Source organism: Dama dama, chromosome 11 (assembly GCF_033118175.1).
Source record: "Dama dama isolate Ldn47 chromosome 11, ASM3311817v1, whole genome shotgun sequence".
Classification (NCBI taxonomy): Eukaryota; Metazoa; Chordata; class Mammalia; order Artiodactyla; family Cervidae; genus Dama; species Dama dama.
The window spans coordinates 99,170,745-99,183,282 of record NC_083691.1 but is presented as its reverse complement, the minus strand read 5'-3'; the positions used below and the strand labels follow the sequence as shown (position 1 = coordinate 99,183,282).

General features: G+C 41.8%; 1 protein-coding gene across 2 annotated transcripts in view; it reads left to right on the top strand.

Annotated features, from left to right (window-relative positions):
* Positions 1 to 12,538, top strand: part of VWA3B (von Willebrand factor A domain containing 3B) — a 201,442-nt gene that overhangs the window by 47,284 nt on the left and 141,620 nt on the right. For both annotated transcript variants that reach the window (XM_061155967.1, XM_061155966.1), the window contains exon 7: positions 4,623 to 4,738. In XM_061155967.1, coding sequence (XP_061011950.1) covers positions 4,623 to 4,738 — 116 coding nt within the window. The remainder of the gene's footprint in view (positions 1 to 4,622; positions 4,739 to 12,538) is intronic.

Below are 12,538 nucleotides of genomic sequence, written 5' to 3'. Positions count from 1 at the left end.
GCTTGCTCAAACTCATGTCCGCTGAGTCAGTGATGCCATCCAACAATTTCATTCTCTGTCACTCCCTTCTCCTCCTGCCCTCAATCTTTCCCAGAATCAGGTTCTTTTCCAGTGAATTAGCTCTCTGCATCAAGTGGCCAAAGTATTAGAGTTTCAGCTTCAGCATCACTCCTTCCAGTAAATATTCAGGTTTGATTTCCTTTAGGATTGACTGGTTTGATCTCCTTGCTGTCCAAGTTACTCTCAGATGTCTTCTCCATCACCAAAAATTGAAAGCATTAATTCTTCAGTGCTCAGCCTCCTTTATGGTCCAACTCTCACATCCATACATGATTACTGGAAAAAACCATGGCTTTGACTATGTGGACCTTTGTCTGCAAAATGATGTCTTTGCTTTTTAATACACTGTCTGGGTTTGTCATAGTTTTTCTTCCAAGGACAAGTATCTTCTAATTTCATGGTTGCAGTCACCATCTGCTGTGATTTTGGAGTCCTAGAAAATAAAACCTGCCAGTGTTTCCATTGTTTTCTCATCTATTTGCCATGAAGTGATGGGACTGGATGCCATGATCTTAGTTTTTTGAATGTTGAATTTTAAGCCAACCTTTACACTCTCCTCTTTCACCTTCATCAAGAGACTCTTTAGTTCCTCTTCACTTTCTGCCATTAGGGTGATGCCATCTGCATATCTGAAGTTGTTGATATTTCTCCCAGCAATCTTGATTCCTGCTTGTGCTTCATCCAGACCAGCATTTCGCATGATGTACTCTTCATAGAAGTTAAATAAGCAGGGTGACAATATACAGCCTCGATGTACTCCTTTCCCAATTTGGAACCAGTCTATTGTTCCATGTCCAGGTCTAACTGCTGCTTCTTGACCTGTGCACAGATTTCTCAGGAGACAGGTAAGGTGGTCTGGTATTCCCATCTCTTTAAGAATTTTCCACAGTTTGTTATGACTCATATGGTCAAAGGCTTTAGCATAGTCAATGAAACATTTTTTTGGAATTCTCTTGCTTTTTTATGATCCAATGGATGTTGGCAATTTGATCTCTCATTCCTCTGCTTTTTCTAAATCTAGCTTGTACATCTGGAAGTTCTTGGTTCGTGTACTGTTGAAGCCTAGCTTAAAGGATTTTGAGCATTATCTTGCTAACATGTGAGATGAGTGCAATTGTGCAGTAGTTTGAACATTCTTTGGCATTGCCCTTCTTTGGGATTGGAATGAAAACTGACCTTTTCTAGTCCTGTGGCCACTGCTGAGTTTTCCACATTTTCTGGTATGTTGAGTGAGGCACTTTCACAGCTTCATCTTTTAGTATTTGAAGTAGCTCACCTGGAATTCCATCACCTTCACTAGCTTTGTTCATACTAATCCTTCCTGTTTATACAGTTGATGGTGTTCTCATTGCAGGTATACTGGGGTGGCTTGCCATGCCCTCCTCCAGTGGATGGATCATGTTTTGTCAGAACTGTCCACTATGATCCGTCCATCTTGGGTGGCCATGTACAGCATGGCTCATTGCTTCATTAAATTATACAAGCCCCTTCACCACCACAAGGCAATGATCCATGAAGGAGATCATAAAAAACTGGAAAACTCTTAAAGAGACGGGAATACCAGACCACCTTACCTGCCTCCTGAGAAACTTGCAACAGTTAGAACAACAGACAGTTGTTCTATACATGGAACAACAGACTGGTTCCAAATCTGGAAAGGAGTAGGTCAAGTATTGTCACCCTGCTTATTTAACTTATATGCAGAGTACATCATGTGAAATGCCGAGCTGGATGAAGCACAAGCTGGAATCAAGGTTGGTGGAAGAAATAGCAATAACTTCAGATATTCAGATGATACCACCCTTTTGGCAGAAAGTGAAGAGGAACTAAAGAGCCTCTTGATGAAAGTGAAAGAGGAGAGTGAAAAAGTTGGCTTAAAACTCAACATTCAGAAAATTAAGATCATGGCATCCAGTCCCATCACTTCATGACAAGTAGATAGAGAAACAGTGGAAACAGTGACAGACTTTATTTTCTTGAGCTCCAAAATCACAGCAGATGGTGAATGCAGCCATGAAACTAAAAGACTCTTGCTTCTTGAAAGAAAAGCTATGGCCAACCTAGACAGCATATTAAAAAGCAGAGACATTATTTTGCCAACAGAGGTCCATCTAGTCAAAGCTATGGTTTTCCCAGTAGTCATGTATAGATGTGAGAGTTGGACCATAAAGAAAGCTGAACATTAAAGAATTGATGTTTTTGAACTGTGGTGTTGGAGAAGAGCCTTGAGAGTCTCTTGAGCTGCAAGGAGATCCAACCAGTCCATCCTAAAGGAGATCAGTCCTGAATATTCATTGGAAGGACTGATGCTGAAGCTGAAACTCCAACACTTTGGCCACCTGATGCGAAGAGCTGACTCATTGGAAAAGACCCTGATGCTAGAAAAGATTGAAGGCAGAGAACAGACTGGTTGCCAAGGGGGAACTGGTTGGGGAAATGAGGGATTGGGAGTTTGGGATTAGCAGATGCAAACTATTATATACAGAATGAATAAACAACTAAGTTCTACTATATGGCACAGGGAACTATATTCAATATCCTGTGATAAATTATAATGGAAAAGAAAATGAAAGAATTTATATGTATAACTGAACCATTTTGCAGTATAGTGGAAATTAACACAGCATTGTAAATTAACACTTCAATAAAATAAATGTTAAAAATCTTTAAAAAAAAAAAGATTGAAGGCAGGAGAGAAGGGGACAACAGAGGATGAGTTGGTTGGATGGCATCACTGACTCAATGGACATGAGTTTGAGTAAACTCTGGGAGTTGGTGATGGACAGGGAAGCCTGGCATGCTGTGGTCCATGGGGTCACAAAGAATCGGACATGAGTGAGCGACCGAACTGAACTGATGGTTGTGAGAACTGGACCATAATGAAGTCAGAGTGCTGAAAAATTGTCGCTTTTGAACTGTGGTGTTGGAGAAGACTGTTGAGAATCCCTTGGGCAGCAAGGAGGTCAGACCAGTCAATCCTAAAGGAAATCAACTCTGAATATCCACTGGAAGGATTGATGCTTGAGTGGAAGCTCTAATACTTTGGCCACCTGATGCGAAGAGCTGACTCACTGGAAAAGATCTTGATGTTGGGAAAGATTGACGGCAGAAGGAGAAGAGGGCGACAGAGGATTAGATGTTTGGATGGCATCACCAATGCAGTGGACATGAACTTGGGCAAACTCTGGGAGATGGTGGGAGACAGGGAAGCCTGGCATGCTGCAGTCCATGGGGTCGCAAAGAATCAGACACAACTTGGTGAGTGAACAACAACAACGGTTCCTAAGGCCCGCTTGACTTTACAGTCCAGGATGTCTGGCTCTCATTAAGTGATCAAACCATCATGGTTATCCAGGTCATTAAGACCTTTTTTGTACAGTTCTGTGTATTCTTGCCACCTCTTCTTAGTATCTTCTGCTTCTGTTAGGGTCATACCATTTCTGTCCTTTGTACCCATCTTTGCATGAAATGTTCCCTTGATATCTCTTGATATTTTCTTAAAGAGATCTCCAGTGTTTCTAATTCTATTGTTTTCCTCTGTTTCTTTGCATTGTTCACTTAGAAGTTTTTCTTATCTCTCCTTGCTAGTCTTTGGAACTGTGCATTCAGTTGGGTATATCTTTCCCTTTATCCTTTGCCTATAATTGGTATCATACAATGTTTGTCTTTCTCACTCATTTTACTTCATATGATTACCTCTAGGTCCATTCGTGGCACTGCAAATGGCATTGTTTCATTCTTTCTATGGCTGAATAGTATTCCATTGTATATATGGAATATATTCATCTATTGATGGACACCTAGGTTGCTTCCATGTCTTGGCTAGGGTAAATAGTGCACCATCAACACTGGTACACAGGTGCTTTTTGAGCTTTAAGCTACATAGAACTGCCCCAGGGACCTTGTTAAAGTGCAAGTTCTGACTCAGCGAATCCAGGTAGGGCCCAGAAATGTGCATCCCTAGCCAGCTCCCAGATGCTGCTGCTGCTCCTGGGACCTCACTTAGAGGAGTCAGGCCTTAAAAACTCGCCCACACTGAATTCTTTTCATTAGTCCTTATGCTCAGGTTCTGGGGGCAGTGTGTGTTTGCTGAGTTAAAGCTGACTGAAGCCCATCAGCAGCCCATCAGATGAGCCAATGGTGCCTGTTATCACCAAATTTCAACACTGAGCCCTCAGGATTGTGGGCACTGTCTGGCCCCTCATTAGCTTCTTGGCTATCAAAGCTGTGTTGACATGATGGAACCCTGGGAACAAAAGAATAAATCTCAGCACAGGGTGTCATTTTTCCAGGATCAGTAAATACCATTTGGTTGAGCTAAGTGTCCTCTAATGAACAGAAGAGTCATCAGTTAAAATCCCAATGGCTTCTCAATTCTCTGTTCTGTTCCGTCTTCCTGTCTTTTGTTTGTGGGAATTGACAAGGTACAGGGGAAAGCAGTGAACACTTGGAAGGTGCTTAGCACCACAGAAGAGCAAATTCACAGCCTTGGGAGAATGAATAGACTTACTAGCCTAATGTGCACTTACTAGCCTAATGTGGCAAATCTCTTCCTATTTCAGATTCCATGCATTTGCAGAGAGAACAGAGTGTGTAGAATTTCCTGCCTTTCCCATTAAGGATGGTGACAGTGTGATTACTTGGAATTCAAGGAAACTGAAAGGAAAACTCCCTCCAGGTATCTGGGGTCAAAAAGAAGCATGTACTTTATGTCTTAATAACTCCAGATGATCCCTAGCCTTGAAAAATAAAGCACAAGGGAGAGGGACTAACCGTATCTTTTGTATTATTCATGTGGTACAAGGGCAGAGTTCATAGATGTTAATGGAGAATTTGGCAGCCTGGCAACCAGGCATAAGTGTATTATCTGAGGAAGTAGCCTCAGTGAAATGTGTTTCCTAACTTGGGAAACTTCTAGAGACATGGCCCCAGGCGTGTCAGTGCAGTCTTTATTCTTGGACAGGCAGAGCTGCTCTGTGCCCTGGGTTGTCTGGAAGCTATAATGCCCTCACTTGTTGTGGGTTTTCTGCTGCCTCCCTGTCAGGGCTGGCAGTGCTTCTAGATGTACATGCTGGATGATTCTGCCTCTTGTGAGGGCCAGGAGCATACAGGAAACTCTGGAAGCTGAATGAACTTCCTCTTTCATTCAAAAGATGTGATCAGAGAGTTTAATAGGCATTGAGAACAAGCTCAGGAAATAAGTGAGAAAGAGTACTGTGATTCAGGAATCCAGTTCTAGAAGCTTCCTCCGAAAGCAGGAGATGGGAGTTTCTTTGGGGAGCTAATGAAATTGCTAAGCTCCAAATACACTGAGTAAACACCTCCGAGAGGAGTGGAGCAGGGAAGGCAGCTCCTGTGGGAATGTGAGATGACCCAGCATAGAGGGCATTAGAAGTCTGAGAAAGCCTATCCTGACCGCTATCTTCCCGCTGACTTATAATAATCATCAGAAAGATTTCTAGCTTCAAACAGCCAGGAACTATTCTTTGGGGGTGATTTGGGGCTGGGGAAGAAGCGCAGGGTACACATGCTTGCAAGTTTCCTCTGTTTCCATAACGGTGTTGCAGAGGCTCCAGAGAGAAGGGCCCTGGGACTGCGTTGGAGCCACTTGCTTTCACAGCTTGGGGGTTGACACACACTTTGTGAGTCCAGATTCTGGGTCGCCCCAGAGCAGGGGCGAGGTTCCAGTTGAGCTCATCAGGGTCACTGCTTTGGGTCACTTACACCTTTGCTCTGATGGTGAGGTGGACATCTCCAGGGGATTCAAGAAAATGTCAGTTGATAAACAAGATGCTAATCTAAGAAAAACATTAATTTAGGATGTATGCCTTGCCTTTGATGGTAATTTATAAGATTAAGCCTAGTGGGCAATGAATCAATCAAAGTAAAGAATGTGAGATGTCACCAGCTCCCCAAGGCGCACCAGTGACCGTAAATGGGGTTTAATTCAGGCCTATGTGTTCCTTGGCAACTTGTTATAAAGGGAAGCGTCTCTGTCTGCATAGCTTACATTTTCAGCAACTACCCTCTTTCCAATGCCCTTGAAGCATACAAATCAAATTACAGATAAAAACATTTTTGTTAGAATGAGGTCCTCAGGGCGTGGCCTGCCATTCTAATGCCATTTCAGTGATCACATGTTCTGAATTAGGAAGAGAATCCCAAATCCTGAATATGTGATCTTGTCCTTTCAATCCATCACAGTGTCCTAGAAATGCCAGCATTTCAGAACCTACCTCTCCTACTCAAAAAAAAAACAAAAAAAAAAAAACTGCCCAGAAATCCTTGAGATGGTTTTGGTTTGGAAAATGTGTGGTTTTCAGCCTCACTCAGGCTCAGAGGCAGTTCTCCAATCTTGCCCTGATCAGTTCCCCCTCCCTGTCTCTCCATCATCTGTCTCAAGCATTTATCAGTTACAAGCTTCTTCAAGGCCCTCTCTAGTCTCCTCTAGAGATAATTCTGCCTTCTGTTATGTAAAAAGACAAACTGTCAAGTGAGGTGCTCTAGGAGCAGTGCTCAGAGAAGTGAACTGGCAACTGAAAGAAATGTCCTGCTGTTTCTGACTTTGAGGCTTCCAGAGCGTGAGTTCCCCTCACCCCATGCACTACATCAAGGCTATAAACCTCTGTAGTCAAGATAATAGTTTTTAATAACTGTTGTAAAATGTACATAACATAAAATTTATCATCTTAAGGACTTCCCTGATAGTCCAGTAGTTAAGACACTATGCTGCAGAGGGCATGGGTTCGATCCCAGGTCAGTGAGCTAAGATCTCACATGCCAAGTGGCACAGCCAAAAAAAAAAAAAATTATCATCTGAACCATTTTTAAAGTGTTAAGTACATTCTCTAAACTCAGCAGTGTCAAGTACCTTCACTGTGTTGTGCAACCATCTCCAGAACTTTGTCCCTCTTGGAAAACTGAAACTCTGTACCCATTTAAAAAACTGTCCATTTCGCCCTGCCCCCCACATTTACCATTCTCCTTCCTGTCTGTGAATCTGACTGTTCTAGGTAATTGGAATCACACAGCATGTGTAGTTTTGTCACTGGCTAATTTTACTTAGCACGTGTCCTCAGGGCTTATCCATGTTATAGCATGTGTCAGAATTTCCTTCCGTATAAAGGCTGAATAATATTCCATTCTCTCTTTGTGTGTGTATAGGGTGCAACTCCAAGGCTGGCCACTTTCTTTGGTTTCTAGAATGCAGTTTAATGTTTGATTCCAGTGCCCTACTATCACAGCAGATTAGGGGAAAGTTAACCCCAGTCATTCCCAGGGATGACTCCTGAGCTTTTCCCACAGGTTGGAGATCCTCGGCTGCGCTAAGGCATCAGGAGGTGACTCTAGTAGCTGGACATCTGTTCCTGCCAATTGCCCTATAAATATCCCCTGTGCCTGTCTTATGGTCACTCCATGCTGAGCAGTTCTCTGCTGCTCCTGTGCGTGGTGGCTTTAGATGTGGGAGTCCTTTGCAGACTCTACCCCACCACCGTTTACCCTGGGCCTTCATCCCAGGGTGCAGCAGAGACTCAGAGCCAGTTCTTACCTTATCCCAGGACACTCTTCTCTTCTTCCCCAAGCCAAGGGGAACCTCCTTCCAATCTGGGACAATGCTTCTCTTCCTACTGCTTCTTAAAGCTGCCTGCTTTGTAAACCCCAGCACCTCTCCTCAGGGGAATGGGGGACAGGGTTAGGCTTCAATAGGAAAAGCCAGAATGTCTTGCAGGCTATTTCATCTTTCTGCTCTGCCTTTTTTTGGGCAACTTTGCTGTGTTCCTGATACCTGCGTCAATGTGCAGGAAAGAGATGGGGAAGAGAAAAATACAGGGAGAACAGATGAATGTAAAAAATATGATCCAACAATACACATAGAAGAAAACAATAGAATGGGAAAGACTAGAGATCTCTTCAAGAAAATTAGAGATACCAAGGGAACATTTCATGCAAAGATGGGCACAATAAAGAACAGAAACAGTATGGACCTCACAGAAGCAGAAGATATTAAGAAGGGATGGCAGGAATACACAGAAGAACTATACAAAAAAGATCTTCCTGACCCAGATAACCACCATGGTGTGATCACTCACCTAGAGCCAGACATCTTGGAATGAGAAGTAAAATGGGCCTTGGGAAGCATCACTTTGAACAAAGCTAGTGGAAGTGATGGAATTCAGTTGAGCTATTTCAAATCCTAAAAGATGATGCTGTGAAAGTGCTGCAATCAATATGCCAGCAAGTTTGGAAAATTCGGCAGTGGCCACAGGACTGGAAAAGGTCAGTGTTCATTCCAATCCCAAAGAAAGACAGTGCCAAAGAATGTTCAAACTACCACACAATTGCACTCATTTCACATGCTAGCAAAGTAATGCTCAAAATTCTCCAAGCCAGGCTTCAACAGGACATGAACCAAGAACTTCCAGATGTTCAAGTTGGATTTAGAAAAGGCAGAGGAACCAGAGATTAAATTGCCAACATCTGTTAGATCATAGAAAAGGCAAGAGAGTTTCAGAAAAACATCTACTTCTGTTTCATTGACTGCTTGGGTCACAACAAACTGGAAAATTCTTAAAGAGATGGAAATACCAGACCACCTTACCTGCCTTCTGAGAAACCTGTATGCAGGTCAAGAAGCAACAGTTAGGACTGGACATGGAACATGGAAAGGAGTATGCCAAGGCTGTATATTGTCACCTTGCTTATTTAACTTACATGTAGAGTACATCATGTGAGATGCTAGACTGGATGAAGCACAAGCTGAAATCAAGATTGGTGGGAGAAATAGCAATAATCTAAGATATGCTGATGACATCACCCTTATGGCAGAAAGCAAAGAGGAACTGAAGAGCCTCTTGATAAAAGTGAAAGAGGAGAGTGAAAAGCTGGCTTAAAACTCAACATTTAAAAAACTAAGATCGTGGCATCCAGTCCCATCACTTCAAGGCAAATAGATGGGGAAACAATGGAAACAGACTTTATTTTCTTGGGCTCCAAAATCACTGCAGGTGGTGACTGCAGCTGTGAAATTAAAAGACGCTTGCTTCTTGGAAGAAAAGCTATGACCAACCTAGACAGCATATTAAAAAATGGAGACATTACTTTGCCAACAAAGGTCCATCTAGTTAAAGCTATGGTTTTTCCAGTAGTCATGCTTGGATGTGAGAATTGGACCATAAAGAAAGCTGAGTGCCAAAGAACTGATACTTTTGAATATGTGTTGGAGAAGACTCTTGAGAATCCCTTAGACTGCAAGGAGATCAAATCAGTCAATCCTAAAGGAGATGAGTCCTGAATATTCACTGAATGGACTGATGCTGACACTGAAGCTCCAATACTTTGGCCACGTGATGCAAAGAACTGACTCATTGGAAGAGACTCTGATGCTGGGAAAGACTGAAGGCAGGAGGAGAAGGGGATGACAGAGAATGAGATGGTCGGATGGCATCAATGACGCGATGGACAAGAGTTTGAGCAAACTCTGGGAGCTGGTGATGGACAGGGAAGCCTGGCATGCTGCAGTCCTTGGGTAGCAAAGAGTTGGACACAACTGAGCGACTGAACTGAATGACAAGCATAAATATGACCTTTTATAGAGGTGAAACCTTAACCCCAGGTTGGGCTTTCTCTGAAGGAAGAGAATATATCCAGTTGCTATTTTTTATTTTATAAAATAACACTTCAGGAATCAGTGTTGGAGAATGAAAAATGGAGAGTTGGCATGCTATTAAATTGGTGACGAATGTAGGTTTGGATCTGTTCTGTTCAGTATGGGAGCCATCGACCACATGTGGCTGGTGAGCATTGAAGTGTGAATCCAATTTGAGATGCCTTGTAAGGAATCCCCTGGTGGTCCAGTGATTAGGATTCGGCGCTTTCCCTGCTGGGGGCCCCAGTTCAATCCCTGCTCCGAGAAGTGAAATCCTACAAACTGCACCGAGTGGCAAAAAAAAAAAAAAAAGTGATACACTGTAAGTGAAAAATACACCTAGGATCTCAAAGACTGAGTGGGGAAAAATGCAAATTACCACATGAAAAAAATGTAAATTATTACAAAATATAGATTAAATGTCAAACTGATAACATAAAAATATGCATTGCATCAAATATATTGATAAAGTTAAGTTCTTCCTAACTTAATTGTGACTACTAGAAAATTAGAAGTTATATATGTGGTTCACCTATTGAATTAGTATTGGATTGGATTGCTCTAGAGCCACACTAGCTGCATCATCACTTAAGTAAGCTGTGTAACTTTGGGAAAGTTATTTAACCTTTCTGCTTCCTTCTCTCATCTATAAAATGGGACTAATAAATTATTATTATATTATACTATATTATATTACTGTTTTTGTGCCATGTGCTCAGTTGCTAGTCATGTCCAACTCTTTATGACCCCGTGGACTTTAGCCCACCAGTCTCCTCTGTCCATGGGATTCTCCAGGCAAGAATACTGGAGTGGGTTGCCATTTCCTTCTCTAGGGGATCTTCCAGACCCAGGGATCAAACCGCATCTTTTGCGTCTCCTGCATTGGCAGGTGGATTCTTTAACCCTGTGCCACCTGGGAAGCATATTGCTGTATATTATATTTTTTGTGTTAAATGATGAGGAGGCTGAGAGAAATAAGGTGTTGTACTATGTTCAGGGAACTCAAATGCAGTAAAATTAAAGGCCCAGACTTTGGAGCCAGACCTAGGTTTGGATTTATCACTTAGCTATGTGATCTTAGTTAAGGTACTTAACTAATCTGATCTTTAGCTTTCTTATTTATGAATGGAGATGATGATGTTTGGGCCTTTCCACATGGCACTAGTGGCAAAGAAGCCACCTGCCATTGCAGGAGGCATAAGAGACTTGGGTTCCATCCCTGGGCCAGGAAGATCCCCTGGAGAAGGACATGGCAACCCACTCCAGTATCCTTGCCTGGAGAATCCCAAGGGCAGAGGAGCCTGGTGGGCTACAGTCCATGGGGTTGCAAAGAGTCAGACACGACTGAAGTGACTGAGCATGCAGCACGCCCGATGACGTTCACCTTATGAGTTGTTAGGAATATATTTATATATATATATGTATATGTGTGTATATGTGTGTGTGTGTGTGTGTGTGTATACACTGTATAAAACACTGTGTGCGTGTATACACGTACACACAGTGTTTTACGCAGTACCTGGTATGTAGTTAACCAGCCAATAATTTATACCTTGTTATTGCCATAGCCATCATCATCCTGTGGGTTACTCTCCTGTTACTACCCCCAGGTAAGCAACTCAAAGACTAAATTTGTTTACCTTTTCTTCTGTCATTCCAGTTCTCGTGTTTGTTTTAATTCTTCTCTTAAGTACATTTAGTTCTCACTTGCAGTCCATCTGCTTTGGTTTCCCAAGCCATCCCTTGGTTGGCTAAAGTTTATCTTCTAATAGTTTCTCCAAGGAGGGAATCAGAGAAAAAAATATCCTCAGCATTTCCAAATGTTCTTTTCTACCTCTTTATACTTAAGACATCTTGGCTGGATGGAAAGCTCTGGCTCACATTTTGTTTGTCTTGTGTGTGTTACGGGTTGTGCTGCAGTATCTTCTCATAGATCATGCTGCCGAGAAGAACTCCAAGGCCAGCTTGATTTTTTTTCTTTCATAAGTGACTTGTCTTTTTGCCTGGTTGCCCAGGAGTTTCTTTTATTCCACCAAGCTTTATTGAGATACAATTGACATATTGTGAAAGTTTAAGATGTACAATATGATGACATGATACACCTATATTGTGAATGTTTATCACAATAAGCTTAGTTAAAGCATCCATCACCTCACATAATTACATTTCTTGTGTTTTGAGAGCGTTCAATATCTATTCTCTTAGGAACCTTCAAGTGTATAATACAGTATTGTTAAATATAGTCACCACAGTGTACATTAGATCTCCAGGATTTATTCATCTAATAACTAGAAATTTGTACCTTTTGACCAATTTCTCTCCATTTCTCTCACCCCAGCCACTGATAGTCACCATTCTACTTCCTCTTTCTACAACTTTGGCTTTTTTTGTTTTCACATATAAGTGAGATCATAATAGCATTTGCCTTTCTAATTTATTTCACTTAGCTGCCCTCAAGGTTCATTCATGTTGTTACAAATGATAAGATTTCCTTCTATCTCATGACTGATTAATATTGCATAGATAGATGTTTTAAATTTTTATACCCATAAAAAATACAATATAAAATCACATTTTCTAAATCCATTCATCTGTCAGTGGATAATTAGGTTGTTTCCATGTTATGACTGTTGTAAATAATGCTGCTATGAACATGGGAGTACAGATGTCTCTTTAAGACAGTAATTTCATTTTGCTTGGTTATATACCCAGAAGTGGGATTGCTGGATCATATGATAGTTCTATTTTCAGTTTCTTGAGGAACCTCCATCCTGTTTTTTGTAGTGGCTTCACATGTTTACATTTCCCATCAACAGTGCACAAATGTTGCCT